This window comes from Sabethes cyaneus, chromosome 1, assembly GCF_943734655.1.
Source record: "Sabethes cyaneus chromosome 1, idSabCyanKW18_F2, whole genome shotgun sequence".
Classification (NCBI taxonomy): Eukaryota; Metazoa; Arthropoda; class Insecta; order Diptera; family Culicidae; genus Sabethes; species Sabethes cyaneus.
Window position 1 is genome coordinate 51,497,306 of NC_071353.1, and position 24,041 is coordinate 51,521,346.

General features: G+C 41.8%; 3 protein-coding genes across 3 annotated transcripts; 2 read left to right on the plus strand and 1 right to left on the minus strand.

Annotated features, from left to right (window-relative positions):
* Positions 1-899: 899 nt before the first annotated feature.
* Positions 900-12,108, plus strand: LOC128746008 (set1/Ash2 histone methyltransferase complex subunit ASH2). Its single transcript, XM_053843066.1, has 5 exons — positions 900-1,070; positions 1,234-1,721; positions 10,902-11,294; positions 11,361-11,899; positions 11,959-12,108. Exons 1-5 carry the CDS (start codon positions 1,000-1,002, stop codon positions 12,061-12,063), a joined length of 1,596 nt encoding a protein of 531 aa, XP_053699041.1. The 5' UTR covers positions 900-999; the 3' UTR covers positions 12,064-12,108.
* Positions 11,981-12,952, minus strand: LOC128746019 (bolA-like protein DDB_G0274169). The gene is made up of 3 exons (XM_053843075.1): positions 12,848-12,952; positions 12,355-12,587; positions 11,981-12,303 (listed from the first exon to the last, which is right to left on the minus strand). The coding sequence occupies exons 1-3, from the start codon at positions 12,870-12,872 to the stop codon at positions 12,154-12,156; spliced, it is 408 nt and encodes a 135-aa protein (XP_053699050.1). The 5' UTR covers positions 12,873-12,952; the 3' UTR covers positions 11,981-12,153.
* Positions 12,953-18,642: 5,690 nt separating this feature from the next.
* On the plus strand, positions 18,643-22,809 carry LOC128745685 (uncharacterized protein K02A2.6-like). Its single transcript, XM_053842763.1, has one exon. It carries the CDS (start codon positions 18,643-18,645, stop codon positions 22,807-22,809), a length of 4,167 nt encoding a protein of 1,388 aa, XP_053698738.1.
* The last annotated feature ends 1,232 nt before the right edge of the window (positions 22,810-24,041 follow it).

Below are 24,041 nucleotides of genomic sequence, written 5' to 3' on the forward strand. Positions count from 1 at the left end.
GACACCACCCCGCTGTCACAAATGTCATTCCCATACATTTTTCGTGTAGCCAACATCTCATCTAGCCCACAACAAACTTTGCCTCGGACAAAATGTATTTGTGAGTAGCCCGCTCTAACTTCAGCCTCGGATGAATCTGTATTGGTAAGCTCCCGAACAAAGTTACTTTTTTGCTTTTTTTCTTTTTGTGTCGGACGTGTAGGAAGCGTAAAAAGATGTTAGCTACTTCTTTACCCTTCAGTTTCATACGCCTGAATGACACTGACAGATAATTATCATTCCAATTTTGACATTGTCGCCACTCTGTATATAGTCACTCTAGAGTTAACGAGAAAATGGAGAAAATCAGGTAGTTGTTGTTTTTTCCAATAACAATCAGCTAAAAATCACGTAATTCCCTGATAGTAGAGAAATTTACTCGGAAACGACGTGTGAATTATTTAGAGCGTAACTTTCACTCGGTTTGTTTACATTGGTCCTTTTCAAATGTTTATCGAGATATTCCGCATTTTGCACCTTACTGGACACCGCAGTCTAAAAGTGCGACTGGCACAAAAAGTGCGACAATACGAATGCTGTGAGTGAGAAAGAGAAAAAGTGACAACTGCAATGTTGCTGTTTTCTTTTGTCATATACATTGGCATTAGAGAAAATAATCTGGATTAATCCAGGTACAGCTGCAAAGCACAATATTTGCTATAAAGAAAAGATTCCAAAATATGTTTTATGAAGGTTATAAAACTCCTGGCATCCCTGGCCCACTGGCACTGACTGAGTGCTTATGTGCGCCTTTGATGTGCGCGTTCGTTTACAATAGTCCTCGTAGCCGCAATGGCTAGTAGACGCTTTTTCTTTTGAAGATTTAAATTATAGTTCGTGTTTCTGATTAGATATTGTATCTCTATTGTGTTGTTTCCAGTATAGTACAAATCAATTGTATTTAATTTTGTGTTTTACCCAGTTATTGTTTGCGCTAAAAAATTTTAGTTCTTTGTTAAGATGGAAGAAATGGATTATAAATCTGGAAAAAACTCACCCAAAATAGAAGAAAAATTTAGTAGCTGCTACTGGTAAGTTGTAATGGACCTTTATTCCGTGAATTGAGCTAGTCTTCAATTCTGCTGTAAGAATATTGTAAAAAAAAACCTAACCTACAATGAAGATTGTTTACAATCTTCCTTTGGTGTTTGGAACTCATTCTCACTGGCATTGCAATCTCTTTGTTTACAATAGCGGTAAGGAGAGAAATTTCAACATAGTTGAGCTACTATGTGTGACATGTAATCGCTGGTTCCACGAATCCTGTATCGGATTTCAGTTGGGTCGTTTAGTACCCTTTGTGATGAACTATGTTTTCGTTTGCAAAAACTGTTCCGTGACGGGGTTGGAAAGTTTCCGGAAAACTCAAGCTACGATCCCGCAAATGTGCATTACAGCTATCGCCAATCTGCAGCAAGCCGCTTTGAAAGAGGGTAAAACGCGGTTGATGTTTAGCAAGGATAAAGACATTATTCCCTATATGGACCATTATTGGGAATCGATGACAACGATGAGTCGTCGCTCTACACAATCGTGGTATGCTACAGTTCAGCGAACTTTGATCAAGGATATAAACTCGTTGTTTACTTACGAGGAGACTAACGAAAACGGACAAATGTACGGTTTAGTGATGCAGGATTTGAGCATGATACGACCCAACTATGACGAAAGTAGTGGGCAGGGTAAGTAAGAGCATATTTTTTATTTATAGGTTGCGATGCATACAAGTTGTCGTAAACAATGTAGTATGTCGTGCAATCGGGATAAATGCAAATAACTATTTGAATTCAATCGTAGCGTTCCAATCTTACAGTTAGGTACCATTTCCGTGACATACAGGTATACGCTGAGGTGCCCTTACTATCTACTCTACAAAAAATCAAGCCATTGTGCGTGTCTTATTTGCTTACCATCTTATTTGCGTTAACGAAAAAATAATACTATTTCGCAGAGACGGGCACAATTCCCTTAGTCCGCTAACAACTAATTAGTTGAGCTAACATTTTGGTTAGCGGTTAATGTTTTCGCTAATTTTTAAAACCGTTGGCGTTTTTGTTAGCTTCCGCAAAATTTCTTTGTCGCTAAATAAATCATTTTTTCCGGGAGTGCTGAAAAACTACAAACAAAAAAATTCATTCATCTCTTATTAATTATGCGGGATAGTATTTAGACAATTTGATTGCTTAGTTTTTAATTGAACTATATGATATTAGTGTTACAATATTGGTTTTAAACACACACCAAATACCATTCTGTTGGCTAATATATTTAAGTTATTGTTTTTCCTAACATTAGTCTTGCTCCTTTAGTAGGGGTGATGTTCCTCTAATAGTGGAAAGTGTTCCTACAATAGTGATATTTTGTTTACCGCCCTTTAACAGGCAGGCAATAATAGCGTAGGCTTGTTAAAACCCTATGGTTTGTTACGAATTTCTTAAACATTTGCGCTATATTGGTCTGCTCAAAAGGAATGTGTGATTTCTGCATCAATATCCTAAATTTTATTTGTGATACCTTAGATAACACTGTTACCGAATATATATTATACAATAGAAAATTAAATATTCTCTCTCTATTCTAAGATCCGCCAGAATTATAAAACGTTTCGAGTCTTCACTATTACTGGTACATCTACCCGAATATTCATGGCATGAATCCTTTAAATTTAAGAAAAAATTGAAAATTCTGTATAAAAAACATTTTTGTCAAAATAAACAAATGTTTTCGGGTCGTCAGTGTATTGCTAATAACGTAGCGAACTCAGAGTGAACCCGACGTCTAAAAAGTTCAACCTAGAGCGAAACTAAGTTCAATCTGAGTGAAAAAACAAACGTTTTGACAGCCGTTCGAGGAACTAGGGCGAATCTAAGCAAAAACAAAACCGCTATTAGAAAATGCTAGAAATGCGCATAAGTTCTAAATTTTCCTGGTGACTATCGAGTTTGTTGCTCACTGGTAATGATTTACTTATTTTTTGTTCTTATTTGCAATGAAATGTTAGAAATATGGAATTTAGTGCATCATACTTGATAATTAGTTGGTAATTTGGGGCCTCCTTTACTTATACCGTTTTTGCTTTTGCTTAGGTCCAATCTAGGTTCGCTCTAGTTCCAATCGAACGGCTGTCAAAACGTTTGTTTTTTCACTCAGGTTGAACTTAGTTTCGCTCTGGTTTGCATTTTTTAGATAACGGGTTCGCACTGAGTTTTTTCACAGTTTGAACCTCGCAATAAGCAATACACTGACAACCCCAAAACGTTTGTTTATGCTCGCGAAAATGTTTGTTTATTCAGTGGTCGGTTGGAATAAACCCAGGTTAGAAAACAAAAACGCTGTTAATTAATTGGCCTAGCGTCTTACGACAAGGCCTGCGCAGTATAGTTTGTCCATCTATTTCGGTTCACGGCAGCTACTCTCCAGTTCCGCACCCGTCGTGGCGGGCACTCAGTGCTCGCCAGATATTGCTCCACCTGGTCTTGCCACCTCGCTCGCTGTGCCCCTCTTCGTCTTGCCGTTCTGCCGGACCATTTTTGCAAGGATAGTTGTCCGGTATTCTAGTAACATGCCCTGCCCAAAGTATCCGTCCAGCTTTAACCCTTTTCTGAATACAATGTCGCGCTCGGTTCCGCCCACCAGTATATACTACGCTTTAGACGTATCTATCTTCAATCCAATCTTCTCTGCTTCACGTTCTAGTCTGGTGTACGGATCTTCAACTGCCTCAAATATTCTGCCGACAGCATCCACGTTGTCAGTGTAGCTGAAAATTTACTGGATTTATTGTAAATCGTGCCCCACATTTCGATCGCCGCTCGTCTTATAACACCTTCAGGAGCAATATTGAATAGCAGGCAGGAAAGACCATCTTCTTGTCGAAGGCCCATGCGAGATTCGAATGGGTCCGACAATCCACCCGAGGTAATCACACAGCACTGGATCCCATCCATCGTACCCAGGATAAGTCTGGTAAGCTTACCCGGAAAGCCGTTTTCGTCCAAAATTTTCCATAGCTCTTGTCGGTTTACACTATCATATTTTACTTTTTACTTATGTGTCCATGTCCGCCGGTCCGGCAGAACAAAGGGATGAAATCAGAGATCTCCACTGCTGACGGTTACCCGCCATGGCTTTTACCTGTCGCCAGGACAGGTTCTCGTCTACAGCCCGGATGTCGTTGGCTAAGCTCCGTCTCCATGAGCCTCTGGGTCTGCCTCTTCTACGCTGTCCTTGTGGATTCCAGTCGAGTGCTGCTCTGCAAACCTCGTTCGCTCCTTTCCTCAAGGTGTGTCCGATCCACTTCCACCTACGCTCACGAATTTCTGTGGCTATCGGCCGTTGATGACACCGACGATGGAGTTCCTCATTGGATATCCAATTATCAGGCCACCAGGCACGAATAATATATCGCAGGCACCGGTTAATGAATACCTGCAGTTTTTGCGTTGTCTCCGTTGAGACGCACCACGTTTCGCAGGCATACAGCAGTACGGATTTAACGTTTGAATTAAAGATTCGGGTTTTCGTACGTAGAGTGATCTGGTTTGAGCGCCAAATGTTTCGCAGACCTGCAAAGGCACCCCTGGCCTTCCTGATCCGTGTGGCTATATCAGTCTTGGTACCACCATCGGGCGTTGTTTGGCTACCAAGATATTGAAAGACGGCTACCTGCTCAACTTGTTGTCCCGCTACTGTAAAGTTGGTGGAATTGTCAGTGTTCACTACCATAGACTTAGTTTTCGCTACATTGACTGTGAGACCTGCTGCCTGGGAGCTCTCGGAGAGGTCGTCTAACTTGCTCTGCATATCGTTTCGGCGTTGTGCGAGCAAGACAATGTCGTCGGCTAGGTCGAGGTCATTTAGCTGCTCCATCGTTAGAGGATTCCAAGGCAATCCTCGATTTGGTCTACTGTCAATTGCTCCAACTAATATCTCATCCATAACGATGAGAAACAGAAGCGGTGATAAAATGCAGCCCTGTCTCACGCCAGCAGTAACCCTTATGGGGTCGGACAAGACGCCGTCGTGCAAAACCTTGCACGAGAACGCCTCGTACTGAGCCTCGATGAGATGGACTAGCTTATCTGGAACTCCTCTACGCCTAAGTGCGCCCCAGATGTTTTCGTGATTGAGTCGGTCGAACGCCTTTTCGAAGTCAACGAACACCAGCAGAAGAGAGTCCTGGAATTCGTTGATCTGCTCCAATATAATGCGGAGCGTTGTGATATGGTCTACACATGATCGGCCAGCACGGAATCCAGCTTGCTGCCGCCGGAGAGTAGCATCGATCTTCTCCTGGATCCGGTTGAGGATTACCTTACAGAGTACTTTGAGAGTAATACATAGCAACGTGATGCCACGCCAGTTACCGCATTCCGTTAGGTCTCCTTTCTTAGGGACTTTGACCAATATGCCCTGCATCCAGTCCACCGGAAAAGTTGCGGTTTCCCAAATATTGCTGAAAAGCTGATGCATCATCTGGGCTGACAAAGATGGGTCAGCTTTGAGCATTTCGGCTGAAATACGATCTATCCCTGGCGCTCTATTGGATTTCATATTCTTGATTACACTATCATATGCGACTTTGAAATCAATGAACAGGTGATGCGTGGGGACACAGAATTCGCGGCACTTTTAGAGTATCTGCCGCAAGGTGAAGATTTGGTCCGTTGTAGACCGACCCTCCATGAACCCGGCCCGATAACTTCCAACTATTGCCATTGGCATTGGCGATAGGCGATAGAAGATGACTTGGGTCAGCACTTTGTAGGCGGCATTCAGGATAGTGATTGTTTGGTAGTTCTCATAATCCAGCTTAGCGCCTTTCTTGTAGATAGGGCAGCAGAGGTTGGAAAATTCGCAAATTGAATATATACACCAAGCATCGGCAAGCAACTTTATCACGAGTATTGACCAAAATGAATGGTTCAATTCGCCACATCGAATGAGCCGCATACATTCACGCTTCATAGCATCGCTGAATATACGATTATCTATTCACGGTAATAACTACTTTAAACTATTCTCTATTCACGGTAATACTATTTAGGACACTTTCTGGTATTCTCGGGTATATCATATCCATTAAATCGGCCGCGTTCAAAGTTCAATATTCAATTTTTGAACGAACTTGCGATGTTCAGGATGAACTATACTCGTGATAAAATCAAATGCCAATAAATGCATCATCGGCAACAAAAGCGAATAGTGCATGTTCATGAGGGAAGTTCATCGATTCAAATGTTTATTTTTTAGTAAATTCTCCAACCACTGTAGGGCAGATAACCACGTCTTTCCACTCCTCCGGTAGCCGTTCTGTATCCCAAATCTTGACAAACAGTTGATGCAGACAGCCGGCCAACATGTCCGGGTCCATTTTAATAAGTTCCGCTCCAATGCCATCCTTTTCCGCTGCTTTGTTGTTCTTCAGCCGCTGGATGCCCAAGTAACCGCAAGCATTAACGCATAACCCCATATTGGCTGTAGCTCGGCATCGCTTATACCAGACAGCGGCATATCAGCATTTCGCATGGTTATAACACTTATGTAAACATCGCTAATGCGTTTAAGCATTATCGTAAATTAGCATTATTAAAAGCACTATTTGCGTATATAATGTTACAATATGTGGATTACAAGCTTTTGAACAAATCTTTAAAACGTACCGTAAGTGTTAATAAAATGCTTATACCTGACTTCGTTTTTGCTTATTTACGGCCACTACTCATGCTCGGTTTCACCTAACAGCCGCTATCTCTTTTCATCCAATTGAATTCTAAAACGAACTACGAACGATGGTTTAAGTACGACCAATTACAACCCCACTCATCTATAACAGCTGTGGTTGAGATATCAAAGGCGCCAGCAAATGAACGATGCAGGGATATACGCACCCAGGTTCAAGTCTCATGAAGGGTAACATTTGAAATGTAAAACAAAAACAATTCAATCGGGTAACGCATAGCTTGAGAAGCAGCTAGAATCTGCGGCTTTAAAAAATAAGTTTGAAAATATATTTATTTTTGTCTTTTGACGCGCCGGCCGAATTGATGTTTTTATATTTTTTTCGCAAACTAGCTAAAAATAACGATATGTCGATAATGCAGGCGAAGCAATGTTTAATATATGCTTTAATGGTGCTTTAGCAATTGCTATTATAATGCAGCTTTAATTTGACAATAGTGGGGCCCTTTTCCATTTTATTACTGCATTTATTGTACATGTAAGAAAATAATACATTATATGCTATGTTTTGTAGCGCACTATAAAGCATTACAATTGAATTGATATAAAGCTTCGTGGTTACTTGGGTGGTTTCTTTAACTTCCCTTATCGATAGGGGTGTCTTCGTTGCTTGCTACACCAATGTGGTCACTTCCTCCACTATCATGGTCTTCCGTCTGCCCGCCATTCAGGTGTTCATCGTAGTGTTGCTTCTACCTTTCGATCACCGCACGGTCGTCAGTCAAGATACCTCCATTTTTATCTCTGCACATTTCGATTCGCGGCACAAAGCCTATGCGAGATTCGTTGAGTCTCTGATACAACTTTCGTGTCACGTGAAAGCGGTACAGCTGCTCGAGTTCTTCGCACTCCTTCTTCTGGTGGCGCTTCTTCGCCTGGAAGAGACGGGTTTGTTGTCTCCGCTTTTGTTTGTATCGCCCCACATTCTGACGGGTGGCTCTACGCAGTATTTGTATCCTCGCTGCATTCTTTTCAGCCAATATTCGCTGGAGTTCCTCATCAAACCATTCGTTACGTCGATTCGGAGCCACACGGCCTAGGACGTTCTCGGCTACGCTGTTAATGGCTATTTTCACGGCATTCCAACAGTCCTTAAGAGGGGCTTCATCCAGCTCACTCTTCCAGCAGCGCGGTTTCGAGAGATAACGCGTAGTTTTCGGCGATATTCGGTTGCTTCAGTCGCGCTAGATTATACCGTGGTGGGCGCCGGTATCGTATGTTGTTCACAACAGATAGTTTTTGACGTATCCTTACTAGTTAGTGATCCGAATCAATGTTAGCGTCCGGATAGGTTCTGATTATCAGAACGTGGTCGATTTGTGATTCCGTCTGGTTGGGTGATCTCCAGATGTACCGATGGTAGAGGTTATTCTGGAAGAAGGTACTGCGTATGACCATGTACTACCTTTTCTGGTGTGCGCTGAACCTTCCAATAACCGGTTTGCATCCCTCCTCCTGACCAACCTGAGTATTACAGTCCCCGATGATGACTTTGACATCATGTCTTGGGCAACGGTCGTATTCACGCTCCAACTGCGCGTAAAATTCGTCTTTGTCATCATCGGTACTTCCGAGGTGAAGGCTGCGCACGTTTATTATGCTAATATTACAGAATCGGCCCTTGATTCATAATCTGCACATTCGGGGGTTGATCGGCCATCACTCGATCACCCGCTTATGCATCTCGCCCATCACTATAAAAGCTGCGCCCAGCTCGTATTTATTGCTGCAGCTCTGGTAGATGGTATGACAATCTCTATACGTAGGTACCATTGTTCCTTTCCAGCATACCTCCTTCGGCGCTACGATGTCGAACCTACGGCTCTTCAATTCTTTAGAAAGCTCGTGGGTACTTCCGAGGAAATTTAGAAACCGACAGTTCCATGTTCCTAATTTCCAATCGTTAGTTCGTTTTCGTTGGGAGCCGTCCTTCCCTGTCAGCATATGACTGGTTTCCACCGGGGTTGGTTACCCCATCTCCGACTCCCGGCTGATACCACAAGGAGGTAGGGGTAGAAGTTGCTGCGTAAGAGGCTGTGGACCACTGTGGGGTCTATTTTATGCTCAGTGCGCAAGGCACCGATGGTACGCGTTACCCAGTCATTTACCAGGGGTCTCCTACGAAAGGCTGAAATCTCGAAAGGCTGAATATCACATAAGGCTGAAAAATATAGAAAACTGAACAGAAGCGTTTTTTGCAGGTCATAGAAAACTTTCGCGGCCTTCTGCCTGCTCAAATGGTCTTTATATGCTGTCCTTACTCGTTCAGACTCAAGTAAGGGATAACATCTACTAGTCAGTGAACCTAAGTAGGAACATGCATGCACCTAAACAGAGGTGGTTTCTACGGGGGGCGTCTCGCCCTGAGTATACGGTAAATAGGTCTGGCGCCTGGTAATGAGCGTAACTCATTTGCACTTAAGGGAGGACCCTACTCTGGAAAGTCGGAAAAATCGAATTTTATTTTTTTACATTTTAGTTTTTAGTTGTCTACTCTGGGAAATAAAAAAATAAACTACCTCTTGTTACGTCACCAAAATAGAGTAAAACTGAAGGCACGGAAAGTACGTGCGTAAAATCTTTGTATGCAAATTTTCGTGGCAATCGGTACAGTAGCCATGTCGCAAGGTTACCGGACGATTGTGCAGCGAACCACCGGCACCAGCACTCAACGAATTGGCGACAAGTAGCCCGGGACAGAATACAGTGCAGTGAAATTCTGGATACAGCAACTGCCGCCCCGGCTCTATGTTGCTAGAAAGCGAGAGCGAATGCGGTCCAGTAGTTTTTGAGTCTATAGCGGACAGCACGACAGACACACATTACCATTTAATATTTATATAATAGATTCACCGTAAATGACAAATCGATCTTTTGTGCTCATACAAATTGCCCATATGGAGTGTTTGCGTAAAAATTGTACAAGGTAATTGTTTGTCTCTACTTTCTAGTCTGCTTCAAGCTTCACAAATAGAACAAACTTATCCAGGTAGCACGCATATCGCATACAGTGGATACTGTAATCAAATCTAACAGGTGTATAAAACTGGTGAAACTGTTACAATGTTTTTATCAGAACCCTGAGAGTATCAGATAGATTGGATAGATCAGATATGAAGAATCAAAATATAGGCTTAATTCATGACTAGCTTACTAGTACCGAGACTTGAAACCTGAGGTTTCTGTCTATTCGAGCAAGCCACAAGATTCAAAATAAAATTAAAAATCGCGTCAGGATGTATGAACAGAGTTGATGTAAACCATGTAAACACCGATGATTATTTGATGAGAGAGCATAAAAAGAGAGAAATGGACAGTTGTTTTCGTTCTCCCAAAATATTGCAATTTTTACTGCCCTTTAGCTCTTTCATTTAATGCGTTTTATTATTCGGTATCTACAATCGTTCTCATGCAGTTCGTTTACGTCGCGAGTGCTTTAGAGCTTGGCCTAAAAACCGGAACTTGAAAAAAAAACGCAAATATTGTGCATATGTATATAAGATGAAGTTTGACACGTTGCAAGTGTAGCACTAAATGAAAACCTTATTTTTTCGGAAAATTATTTTTATTCGTTTATATATATGATATAAAGGCATTAGCTTTAAGTTTTACGCCTGTTTGCCGAAATTTTATTTATCCAGTTGCTAGTGGATATACGAAACCGAAGCAAAGCAACAGGAGTTACGACATTACGTGCTGTTCACTACCAGCTTCATGGAGGACAGTAGGTGTAATTGCTTGAACAATACATTAATGAAATGGCGATAATATTTGCGCTCTGGTGAAGGTCATACGTCATTATGTTGAAACCGAAGACAATTTGAAATTGTGGATTTATTAGATGAATTTATACACTCGATTTGATTATTTAAAATGTAATTTAATTCAAGTACGGTAGTTTTATGGTTACAAACCTTAAAAAAGTCGGTGTTGCGTTTTGCTAAACTAGCATTTATTAGATTTATACCTACTGAATTATTTGTTGACTAGTTAGCATTATGAGTTTGATTCATTAATCACCAGATAATCGGTTGTCTGTACAACCCATTATATACTAGTAGACTAATCGTTTCAAAAAATATTATATACTGTTTGTCTTAATCATACTGTTAACTTTGTAGGTGCACAAAATCTAGCTAAAGCTGGGCGGCAGCCGAAGCGTAAGTTTCCGAATAGCGATCAGGGTGGTGCCCTAAATAAAAAGAGTCGACTTGGAACGGAATTGGGTGCGCTGGTAAAACTTCCTGCTCATGGTTACCCATTGGAGCATCCTTTCAACAAAGATGGCTACCGGTACATTCTGGCTGAGCCAGATCCACACGCTCCGTTTCGGCAAGAGTTCGACGAGAGTGCTGATTGGGCTGGGAAACCTATTCCTGGGTGGTTATATCGAGTATTGTCGCCGAATGCTGTTCTAGTGGCTCTTCACGATCGTGCACCCCAGCTAAAGGTATCTGAGGATCGATTGTCTGTTACTGGTGAAAAAGGTTACTGTATGGCACGAGCGTCGCATTGTAAGTTCAACGATGTACTCAAGTTGATCTATAGACCAATTTCTTTAACACAGCAGTATTTTGCAGATGTAACACGTGGCTGCTGGTATTGGGAAGCGACCGTAGAAGAGATGCCTGAAGGGTCTGCGTGCCGTTTAGGTTGGGGTCAGGAATATGCTAATTTGCAAGCCCCACTCGGTTATGACAAATTTGGTTACTCGTGGCGTTCGCGTAAAGGGACGCGCTTTCACGAATCTCACGGCAAACATTATAGTGATGGCTACGGTGTGGGGGATACGCTTGGTTTTATGATTGTCTTACCGGAATCTAACCCCTCGGGTCATATTCCCAGCACGTTCAAAGATCGACCGCTTGTTAAATTTAAAAGTCATCTATACTACGAGGAAAAGGATAAGGTAAACGAAACCTTGAAAACGCTGAAAGTGCTACTGGGCGGCAAAATTTTCTTTTTTAAGAATGGCGTGTGCCAAGGAGAGGCATTTACTGATATTTTCGGTGGAGCTTACTATCCTGCTTTGTCAATACACAAAAATGCCACAATTAGTCTCAACTTCGGACCTAACTTTAAGCATCCTGAAGTGCAAGAACAGTTCAATACGAAAGGAGTAAGTTGAAATATTGAAGCGGCTGTTAACTGCGTCTCTATAATTATTTTTTTTTGCAGATGCATGAACGTGTAGAAGAGATAATCTGCGAACAAACTATGGCAGATATGATGTACTTTACAGAAAACGATGGCAAGCTAAGACTGGACAGCTATAACATTTAAAATGTTTAGTTTTGGGATTTGTAAATAAATTTTTTTTTGCAGTCACTAATCGTTTAATCTAAATATGAGTATTTCCTACACAAATAACGTTTATCTGCCAAACCCTCCACGGCAGTTTGGACTTGGTTCTAGCTTATACGTCTCATTCCATTGCGCCGGAGTTTTTGCTTCAATTGACAGGGCGTGAACAAAATTACCTTCCAGTTTTTTCCTAACGATTTCGTTTACCAATCGGTGTCTCTAAAATATATATAATTAGTTGAAATATCCAACTAGGAAAGCCTCTCCCACCTTTATAAGAGTTACTCCTTCGAACTGCTCGGACACTATCAAAACTTTAAAGTGTGTTTCTGCTTCTTTTGGAACATTGTGCATATATGATTCGTTCACTACTTCTAAATGAACAGGTTTTAGATTGCTGGTAAGACCCTCGCGAATTGCATTTTCGACTGGTTTTAGCTGCGTACTCATTCTGCTTCCTAGATGAATGATTGAGGAAATGTGTTCTTGGCGAGGAACAAATCCTGTAATATTATGCAATAGAGCAATAAATCGCAATATAAGTATGTATATAAATAGAAAAGAAACTTCGTACATTTAGTTTATCTAAAGAACGCAATTTCAAAAACGAGTCACAAGTTAACTTTCACTAACTAAATTGAGTGATTCTTTGCAACATTAGCATTAGAAAATCTTGTTTTTTGTTTACACGCAAAATGCTTGATATACAATGATAAAAATTCTTTTCAACTAAATGTTTGTTGCATTCGCTGCATAATTTTACCTTTAGCAATTGCATTAAGGTACATAACTAATAAAGGAATATCCAGCACTAGTACAGTTTTAAGCTTTATAAGCGAGCACGAAGTTACTGATATTTGTTTGGTTTTTGTGCGAGAAAAAAAAGGAGGACGTGTTTTATTTTTTTATTCCCTTTCGACACAGATCATCATGAAGACCGAGTATTTATTCCACCACGCACACATCCACAGATTTTTTGACATTAGCTCTCAGTGAGGTTTAAAAGGTGTGGAAGAAAAAGACATTTGATGACATTAGTAGCGAAAAATCAGAAAACGACATCAAACTATTCAAAAACAAACCGCGTCGGACAATGAGGTTTGTTTCTGGAGTTTGACGTCAGTTGCCAAGAACATGTTATTTTTGTATCGTCCTGCGGCGATATTATTTAAATTCTCCTCCTGCGGCGGTGGTAACGCGCTCGGGGGATAACCGCGAGACAACCGCAAAATTAAAATTAAGGTTTGCTCTATAGGGGTCGGACACTCAGCACATAGTGCCGCGGCACTGCAGAGATATCAAGCGGCACACCTCTAAAGCCTTATAAAAAATAACATTTGTAGGGCTTTACACACCTCCGGTTCAATTTTACATATATGAAATGGGAGCACTGCCAGTTGTCAAAATCATCTCGCACGGTTGCCAGATCTATCAGATTATAACGAATTTAATAAATCTTCCAGTTCGGCACTTTCGGTACAGCATCGGCACAGTTCGGCTCGTTTCAAGTCGCCTAACATAAAAAGTATCGACCTTTTCGCGTGCCTAATGGCGGCTAGTTAAAGCCCTATAAAGATATACATTTATAGGGCTTCACGGCTAAAATAACATGCTTTTGGCAACTCTGCTTACGTCAAGTTGACATTTTCCCACGGTCCTGCTAGGCAGCCATGTTTTTGGAGTCATCATCTAACCATTTGCGTAAATGAAACAGCATGACACCGCTATACGTTCTGTTCGTTTCACTCTGCAAAGCCGGTATGCTGGCAGACGGGTAGTATTTTCAAATCTTAAGGCCCAAACAGAATGCAGCGTTAACGCATCCGTCAGCGTCAATTTGACAGTAAACCCATGGGAAAACTGTCAGAATAACGCTGACGGACGCGTTGACGCAGCATTCTGTTTGGCACTTTAGCCAGATTTTTGCAAATAATACCCACGCCGCCAGTAGATGTTGGCTACTGTCAAACACATTGAGTAGGGATAGGGTTGCCAGTCCCTTGCATTTTCCCCTTTGTAAAACTGTCAAGCATACGTTAGCAAAGTTGCCAAAAGCATTTAAATATTTTCCAAAAGTTGTGCCCACTAGCCGCCATTAAGCACGCGAAAAGGTGGATAAGGGGCGCAGGCTTGAAGTAGGACCCCAGATAACACAAAATCGTAATAGAAAGTTCACAATAAATCGTTTTCATGTCAATTTCAAATTGGAATTGTATAATGATTAGAGTATGTCAAATCGAAGTAAACAATAAGTTGTTTTGCAGTCGTGCGTGTCTTTATATACAATTCATGACTGTGAATTATAAAGCAGTATAGACGACTGCAATATTTGATTATATCTTAATCATATATTCAGGAGTATTTAGTTGCGTGTTATAAAAACTACGCAAAATAGAATTACAAATAATTGTCAAAATTTTCGCACGTATATCGCCTCCACTTTGGTACATATATGTTCTTATATAGCGTGAAATATAACTTTTTCGTTCAGATATGATTTCGTATATCTCAGTTGCAATCGAGATATACAAACCAAATGGTTTAATGGGACTATACGAATGTAGAGCAATTCGTCTCCCAATGCCAAAACCGGTGATTTTTGTACGAATCTCATATAATAGATTCCCCAGTTGCGCAGTCACGGAAGGTTTACTTGCGCTGTTGTATTTTGTACAACACCTGTGAACCGTTGACTTTATCTCGGTATATCTCGGAAATCTTGCAATAAATAAAATTACTGTTTTCAGTAAGGTTGATCCGCAGACAAATGGTGGAAAAAGTTCCATAAGTTTTTCACCAAGTGGCATTAGTATTCGAGAGAATTCTGTTACGTTTTAGCATGCCTATAAATCGGAGTTGACGCGAGTAACGAAAGGTAAAGGATTGTGTTCGTACATGTGAGAAATTCATAATTTCAACTCTTCAGCTAATTTAAATAGTGGACCTGCAAAGGTCCGTTTGTTATTCTCGAATTCTCAAATTTCTGACTCGTGGTGTCCATTGTCTATTTTCGACCATCAGATAGGTTATTGGTGTGTGGATTAATAGTGGGAATACTGTTTAAGGGACAAACGCTACTGGTAGGATCTGTAATCAAGATAGACTTTTATGTTTATGATGTTATGAGTCGCAAGCTAGCTGCCTGCCGATGTGTCTCCAACGAAAGCCGGCGACCGACTGATCACGCACACCGAGGCAAAGTAAACAATGTTTCAAATACAACCTTTAAAATTGCCAATTTGCCACCGATGTGTCTCGAAAACTAGCTGTCCGATGCGTCGCAAGCTAGCTGCTGCTGGCTGATGTTTCGCCAACGAAAGCCGGCGACCGACTGATGACGCACACCGAGGCAAAGGCAAACAAAGTTTCAAATACAACCTTTAAAATTGCCAATTTGCCACCGATGTGTCTTGAAAACTAACTGTGCGATGCGTCGCAAGCTAACTGATGTTTCGCCAACGAAAGCCGGCGACCGACTGATGACGCACACCGAGGCAAAGGCAAACAAAGTTTCAAATACAACCTTTAAAATTGCCAATTTGCCACCGATGTGTCTCGAAAACTGGCTGTCCGATGCGTCGCAAGCTAGCTGCTGCTGGCTGATGTTTCGCCAACGAAAGCCGGCGACAGACTGATGACGCACACCGAGGCAAAGTCAAACAAAGTTTCAAATACAACCTTTAAAATTGCCAATTTGCCACCGATGTGTCTCGAAAACTGGCTGTCCGGTGCGTCGCAAGCTAGCTGCTGCTGGCTGATGTTTCGCCAACGAAAGCCGGTGACCGAAGTCACCGAAGAAGGTAAGGAAAGGAAGTTTAACCCATATTGGCCTTGCCAGCGTTGAAAGAGATTTCGTAGGCTGCTCGCACTTACAGGAAATCTCGTGCCGAACTGTCAACGCGTGAGTGTTGACAAAAGCAAAAATACTTCCCTTTCTTTTTTTCTCACGCAAAACCCTGAACAATATCAGCAACGCTGGCAAGGCCAATAGCTCATCTCGTATATATTTCTGTCATCCGTGCTAGGGAAGCACTGACGTGGAACGGTAAAAAATGCAAATAATGAAATATTCAAGGGGTCGGACACTCAGCACATAGTGCCGCGGCACTGCAGAGATATTAAACGGTACACCTCTAAAGCCTTATAAAAATAACATTTATAGGGCTTTACACACCTCCGGTTCAATTTTACATATGAAATGGGAGCACTGCCAGTTGTCAAAATAATCTCGCGCGGTTGCCAGATCTATCAGATTTTAACGAATTTAACAAATCTTCCAGTTCGGCACTTTCGGTACAGCACCGGCACAGTTCGGTGCGTTTCAAGTCGCCTAACATAAAAACGGCTGTGCCGAGTGACCGACCCCTTGGAAATATTAAATATTCGACTCATATTTTCTCAATTATTAAACGTCTGTTAGGGAAACATGTAATCTACTGTGTTGTAATGGATTTTTTGAAAAAATTCCAATCGATTGATACCAATATCTCTAGAAACTGTTGACGGATGACTGAGTTATAAGCGTGCAAACCTTAACCACTTTTCGTTACATGTTCCCTTTTCGTTTTTCTCACCCCATCGGCAGACAACCATTGTTCGTCCGTTGTGGAAGGCCCTACGTTGTGTTTTCTAATTTTCCTTCCTGGCCTCTGCCAATTGTAGTAAACTGTACCGGGCAATTAAGGCCTGGTGAGTTTGGATCACTGAATCAGGGAATCACGGGTTTCTTTATGTTCAGTTACTGAATAGTACACTGGTTTACTATACGAATTATATTCACTTATATCACAAACGGGGTAACAATTATGGAATACTGGCGGCTGCTGGTAAGCAGGCCGGCAGTGGCACTAAGTCAACTACATTTCGTTCTAATCTAGCCACGTAACAGTGGTGGCAACAGAGACAAGTAGCAACTGGGCTACTGCATGTACTGAACAATACTAAGAATGATAATGAGAATGATAGTGATACTGACAATACTAACAACTGATAATAATTGCTGACCAGCATCTGAGCTGGTTTATATAGATTTTAGTAATAATGGCGTGAGGCGCAACAGACTTATTCTTATACTAGAAGCGGGAATAATAGCGTGGCTTCCATGTAGGTCACTCACGAGTGACGACAGTGATACCGACCGCAGTACGGGCGGCGTGTCCAAACAACCATGTTTTCGCCGCCAACATCTCGTGTGTGCGAAAATGTGATAGCATGTCAGCACTGCGTTTCACTCAACTGCCAGCAGTCTGATTTGGGCCCGCTGTCAAATTTTGAGCCCCGGACATGCTGTCGCTGACGTTTACTGCAGTTCGATATAAAGATGTCGATGGGTTGGTTTTTCTAAAGTGCACCCCAATATAGAAATCAAAGAAGTAGACCTACTTCAAAACGACTGTGCCGAGTGACCGACCCCTTGGTAACACCAACAAAAAACGATACAGCACCCCTCATGAAATCTTTTCCTTCTGTCAGTTGGCCCAAATGGCAAATTATCACAGTGATATTTCTCATTATTCACACTTTGTTAGTTGCGCCCTAATCGCGAATCACTCCGGATTTAAGGTGAAAATGAAGATATGTTTCTGTAATAGCGAATTTATTTATTCAGTCCGGGTTGAAATTGGGTATTTTAGCGGTATTTAAATTCTCACATATTATGATAATATATGATGTCACCGTAAAGTCACATGAAGACTTTTTCAAATTTGACGAGTAAAAGTAATAAAAAAAGCATTTTTTCATTTAAAAAATTTTTTTAGGATAAGACGATAGCTTATAAGTAAACTATTTTTCTCCTCAGGTCGCCTTAGACAACACAGTGGATAGATAAACTATGGTCATCAGCCGATACAGGTTTCATATGGGAGCTGTCAAAATGAAAAGCTCTATCAGAAAGATAGAAGAGAGGAAGAGAACTTCTGACATCATTTCAATCAATCGGTTTGGTTGATATCTGTCAAACAGCAAATCATTCTATTTTTGATTTTTATTAATTTTTTCATCAAATATTCACTTAATTGAAATAAAAAAAGAACTGTTAGATTCAGAAAACGGCGGGCTATCAAATGAGGCAAAAAAAGCAACTTTTTTGGGAAAATTAAAATACCCAATTGGATGAATTTTTGGTGTTCATTTGCTCCTATTTGAATTATATCTATACGGTCGTCTTTCACTGGTTGGGCCACCACCTCGGCCCAACTATAGTGAAAGTGATTCGTTACCCAACTAACAATGGTAGCTGAATTGCAAGAGCAATGGCTGTTTACGAGTTGGTTTAAGGCGATCAAAGCTGCATAAAGTAAGCACTCTAACTGTCATAACTTTGCCCATTATTAATTACTTTGCCCTAGCCATACCTGAATATATATAGATATACCTTGCGACAGCTGTCAATATTCCCCGCGCTTTTGTAAGCTTCTGCTGAGAATTAAACAAGTAATTGAAAGTACTACACGCGTTTTCATTTCGATGCTGTACGAAATTGTCCCCGTTATTCTTCCGCGTTAGTTACGGACCTACAATTGGCCACCAAATACAACAGTTAAAGTGACGACAAGGATGGTAGATCCGTTGCCGGATCCGGGTTTTCCCGGTCAAATTGCTGCTGCTGCCGTACCTGCTTCTGGTGTTCCTGCTGCTGGCGTAGCCGCTGCTATGCAATCTTCGTTTTTCATCGATCCGTTCGACCGGTACAAGATGAAATGGTCGAGATGGATTAAACGGTTGGAAGGTTCGTTCGTATTGTTCGCCGTACGAGAAGAATCCAGACTCTTCATGCTGCTTCATTTTATGGGAGGTGAGATTTACGATATTTTGTGCGATAAACTTGCACCAGAAAAGCCGCATACGAAAACGTACGCCGAAATCGTACGTATGCTGGAGACACATTTCAACCCAGAGCCTTTGGAAATATTGGAGAATTTTCGTTTCAAGTGCAGGAAGCAAGGTGATGAACGACCGGAAGAAAGTATTGACGAATACTTGATAGCGCTCCGAAAACTTGCCATTACTTGCAATTTTGGAGGTTATCTTAACACTGCATTGCGAAACCAGTTGGTTTTTGGACTGAAGAATGGAAAAATCCAGTCCCGATTGCTGGAGGTGCGAAATTTGACCCTTGAACGAGCTCGTGAAATTGCGGTTTCAATGGAACTGTCCTATAAAGGCGAAAAGGAGATCCAGTCGAAACAAGAAAAGTCGGAGGTTAACCTGGTTGAACCTTCAAGGAGCAACGTTAAACTGCAGGTAAAAAGTACAAATAAAAATTCGAAAAATAAAGATAGTGCTGGGTCAGGGAAAAAAGGGGAATGCTATCGATGCGGCAACACCTCTCATTTTGCCAACAAGTGCCCGTATATTCGTACCGTTTGCAACTATTGTAAAATGGTTGGACACCTACAAAAAGTGTGCTTAAAAGCAAAAAACGAAAGAAAATCGAAACCAGAGACTCATCTACTGGAAGAGGCTGGGCCGGATGATGTCCAGTGTACGTTGGATGAGCTATGCAAGTTAGAGGCGATTCGTAAGCCGTCAGTCTCAAAGTTCTGGTTAGAGGTTAAAGTTAACAGTGCTACTATTTGTTTTGAAATCGACACTGGTGCTCCCGTTACGATAGTGAGTGTTGAAGATAAACAAAGATTCTTCCCTAACGCGATGCTGCTACCATCTGATATGGAGCTGGTTAGTTTTTGCAATACCAGAGTCAATATCGAAGGGATGCTGAAGGTGACCGTACATTACCGTGCTAAAACATATTCGCTACCACTCTACGTGTCAAGCGTGAGGAAGCAACCGCTCCTGGGACGTCAGTGGATGAGAGAGATGCGTATCGATTTAAATGATGTTGCTTACACTGATGTTCATGCTGTTTCTGCTGCTGCTGTGTCACCGAAAATTACGAATGCTGCTGTTAGATCGCTGGTTGAGAGGTATGCAAATCTGTACGATCCGTCAATCGGGAAGATTAAGGGTTTATCTGCAAAGCTGGTACTGAAAGCAAATACGGATCCACTGTACATTAAAGCGAGACCAGTACCTTTTTCTCTACGAGAAGCAGTCGAAACCGAACTCGACATCTTAGTGCAAAACGGTGTATTGCGAAAGGTTAACCATAGTGCGTGGGCCACACCAATCGTTGCGGTACCAAAGTCCAACAATAAAGTAAGATTGTGTGGTGATTACAAAATCACAGTTAACCCAAATTTAAAGGTTGACTCTCATCCGTTGCCTACTATAGAGGAGTTGTTCACTAACGTCGCCGGGGGTGAAAAATTTACAAAAATCGACCTGACTCAAGCTTACTTACAGCTAGAGGTTGATGAATGTGACAGGGAGGTATTGACCCTTAGTACGCACAAGGGTTTGTACCAACCTACGAGGCTTATGTATGGAATAGCGTCTGCACCTTCCATCTGGCAGCGTCTTATGGAGCAAGTACTTAATGGAATCCAAGGTGTTACTGTTTTCTTGGACGATATCCGTGTCACTGGCCCAAACGATATCATCCATTTGCAAAGGCTTGAGGAAGTCTTAAAGCGCTTGAGTTCCTACAACATGCGGATCAATCTGGACAAATGTACATTTTTTGCGAACGAAATTGAGTACTGCGGGTACTTGATCAACAAAGACGGTATCCACAAGGTCCAGAAAAAGGTCGAGGCTATTCAGAATATGCCGATTCCGGAAAATAAAGATCAGGTACGATCATTCGTGGGACTAGTGAACTACTACGGCAGATTCTTTCCGAATCTTAGCACGACGCTGTATCCTCTGAATAATTTGCTGAAAAACACAGTTCGTTTTGATTGGACAAAGCAATGCGAAGAAGCATTTAACAATGTGAAGAAAGAGATGCAATCGGAGAAGTTCTTGGTACACTACGATCCTTCACTACCGCTCGTGTTGGCCACTGATGCATCACCTTACGGTGTCGGTGCAGTACTCAGTCACATCTACCATGATGGTCCCGAAAGGCCTATTCAATTCGCATCTCAGACATTGAATGCTACACAGCAAGCCTACAAGCAAGTAGATCGGGAGGCTTACGCGATCATTTTCGGAGTTCGCAAATTTTATCAGTACCTATATGGAAGACGATTTACTTTGATCACGGATAACGAGCCAGTCAAGCAAATCTTTTCCGATACCAAGGGCCTGCCGAAGATGTCTGCACTAAGAATGCAGCACTATGCTACGTTTTTGCAATCGTTTAGCTACAGCATCCAGTTTAGACCTACGAGTAAACACTGCAATGCTGATGCATTCTCAAGATTACCGTTGAAAAACAAACCGCCAGACAATGTTGTTGAGGAAACAGATCTACTCGAGATCAATATCATAGAGACTTTGCCTCTGACCGTGGAGGAGTTGTCGGAAGCTACACTTGCGGATCAGACCGTTAAATTGTTGGTTCAAGGATTGCGCAATGGGAAGACCGTTGAGCCAAGGCATCGATTCGGAATTGATCAAACGGAATTTACACTTCAACAAAACTGTGTTATGCGTGGAATACGGGTGTACATTCCACCGAGTCTTCGAGCAAAAGTTCTGGCTGAGCTGCACTCTACCCATTTCGGCACTTGCAGATTAAAATCGTTAGCACGAGGATACGTATGGTGGGAAGGTATCGATAAGGACATCGAGAATTTGGTGCGGAATTGTTGCTACTGTCAGTCTTCACGACCTGAACCTGCCAAAGTACCAACACATTGTTGGGAAACTCCACGGAAGCCGTTCGAGCGAGTTCATGTGGATTTTGCTGGGCCGTTTCTCAATACCTATTTCATCGTGTTGGTGGATGCATATACAAAATGGCCAGAGGTGCGGATATTGAACGATATCACTACAGCTACAACAATCAAAGTTTGCCGTGAATATTTTGCTACGTACGGTATACCGGCGGTGCTTGTCAGTGACCATGGCCCCCAGTTCACCTCTGACGAGTTCCAACGATTTCTTAAGATGAATGGGGTTTACCACAAAATGGGTGCACCGTATCATCCTGCAACGAACGGGCAAGCAGAACGGTTCATTCAAACGTTTAAAGCAAAACTAAAGAGTTTGAAGTGCAATAGAACGACCATGCACGCCGAGTTGTGCAATATTCTACTCGCTTACAGGAAGACTGTACATCCTGCGACAGGCAAGTCGCCGTCAGCCATGCTGTTCAACAGACAAATACGATCCCGCCTGGACTTGCTGATACCGGATCCGACCGCAGTATCTAAGCAAGTTAAAGGCAACGTACGCGATCTCCCTGAGGGGGCGAGAGTTGCGGCGAGAGACTATCTTGACAAAGATAAGTGGAAGTTCGGAACCGTTTCCGAGAAACTTGGTAAACTGCACTACAACATACAACTTGACGATGGGCGATCTTGGAAGCGACACGTTGATCAACTTAGGGAAGTCGGACCGAGCTTGACAACACACCCATTAGTAAATTCTGCTGAGTTTACACTTGCGGAAAACTTGAACGATGTACCATGCAGTGGTCAGAGTACGTTTGGAAACGAGATACCTTGTACACCATCACCCAATCAGATGACCCGTGAACACCCTACACCACCATCACCTCTACCTGCGGAAAACAAGTTGGCCGAAACCGTGACTGTTTCGAAATCTGTTCAACCAGGAATCGACAAAGAGGCACCGTCAGTGACGAACTACCAGCAGCTACCGAGAAGATCGGGAAGAGTAATACGACCACCAACGAAACTTGATTTATAATTTTATTATATTGTTAAATGAATACTGTTAGGGGGGAAGAGCTGTCATAACTTTGCCCATTATTAATTACTTTGCCCTAGCCATACCTGAATATATATAGATATACCTTGCGACAGCTGTCAATATTCCCCGCGCTTTTGTAAGCTTCTGCTGAGAATTAAACAAGTAATTGAAAGTACTACACGCGTTTTCATTTCGATGCTGTACGAAATTGTCCCCGTTATTCTTCCGCGTTAGTTACGGACCTACAATTGGCCACCAAATACAACACTAACGGTGTTTAAATAAGCGATGTTTAAGCTACTTTAAGTTTTTCAAACGAGTTCTCTCCCAAAAGCTGATAAACAAGCTTATAGCGGATTTTGCAGCTAAACAATCTGCTTCTAAACAGCCATAAACATCAAACCGTTTTAAGGCTGCTTAAAGGTATTAAAGTGTAGAGTGGAAGCTTTCATTAGACTCGCAGCTTTCAAACTACTTGAAGGCTGCTTAAGGGTGTTAAAGTTGCTTTACAAACTTCTACCAAGTTTTCTTTCGGCTCACAGCATACATAGTGTCAGATCATAGAATTTCGCAATTCGGCTGACAGCAAAAGTTTGTCAGTTATCGACATTATCGACTGCTTCACGCTAGGCAGGCTAGGCTTCGAGTGTAAAGATATTCTCACTGTCTGTTCTGCAGATGCAAATGGGACGGATCATACAGTGAGTGCTTATGGATCAAAAGATGGCGGGTTCAATTCCCGGAAAAAAGACGTGCATTTTTAATTAGCTAGCTAGCTTTAATTACACGAATTAAAGTTATTCGAAATTAAAAATATCGCGTTCGAAACATGTTCACAGCAAAATAAAAAAGGCCGCGTTCCATTTTTGACGTAGGACTACGTCTTACGGCAAGTTTTGAGATAGGGTGTCATTCCAAAAAATCGAAAAATGCGAGCGTCACGAAAAATGAAAGGTTTTGAGCGCTAATAGCTCAGCGGTTTTCCAATCGATTTTCAATATTCTTACACCAATCGATTGGAAAATCTTCTAAGAATTGACCCAAATAAAGAAAAGTGTGGATTCTTGATGTTGAACTATTGAAAAATTGAAAATAATGAACCTATGTTTTACCAGAATTCTCGCTTCGTGATTGGTTGTTGGAAATGACGTCATCAAAGTAGAAACGCGTTTTCACGCTTCGGCTTATAATTCAGTCAATTTTCAATAGATTTCCAAGATATTTACATC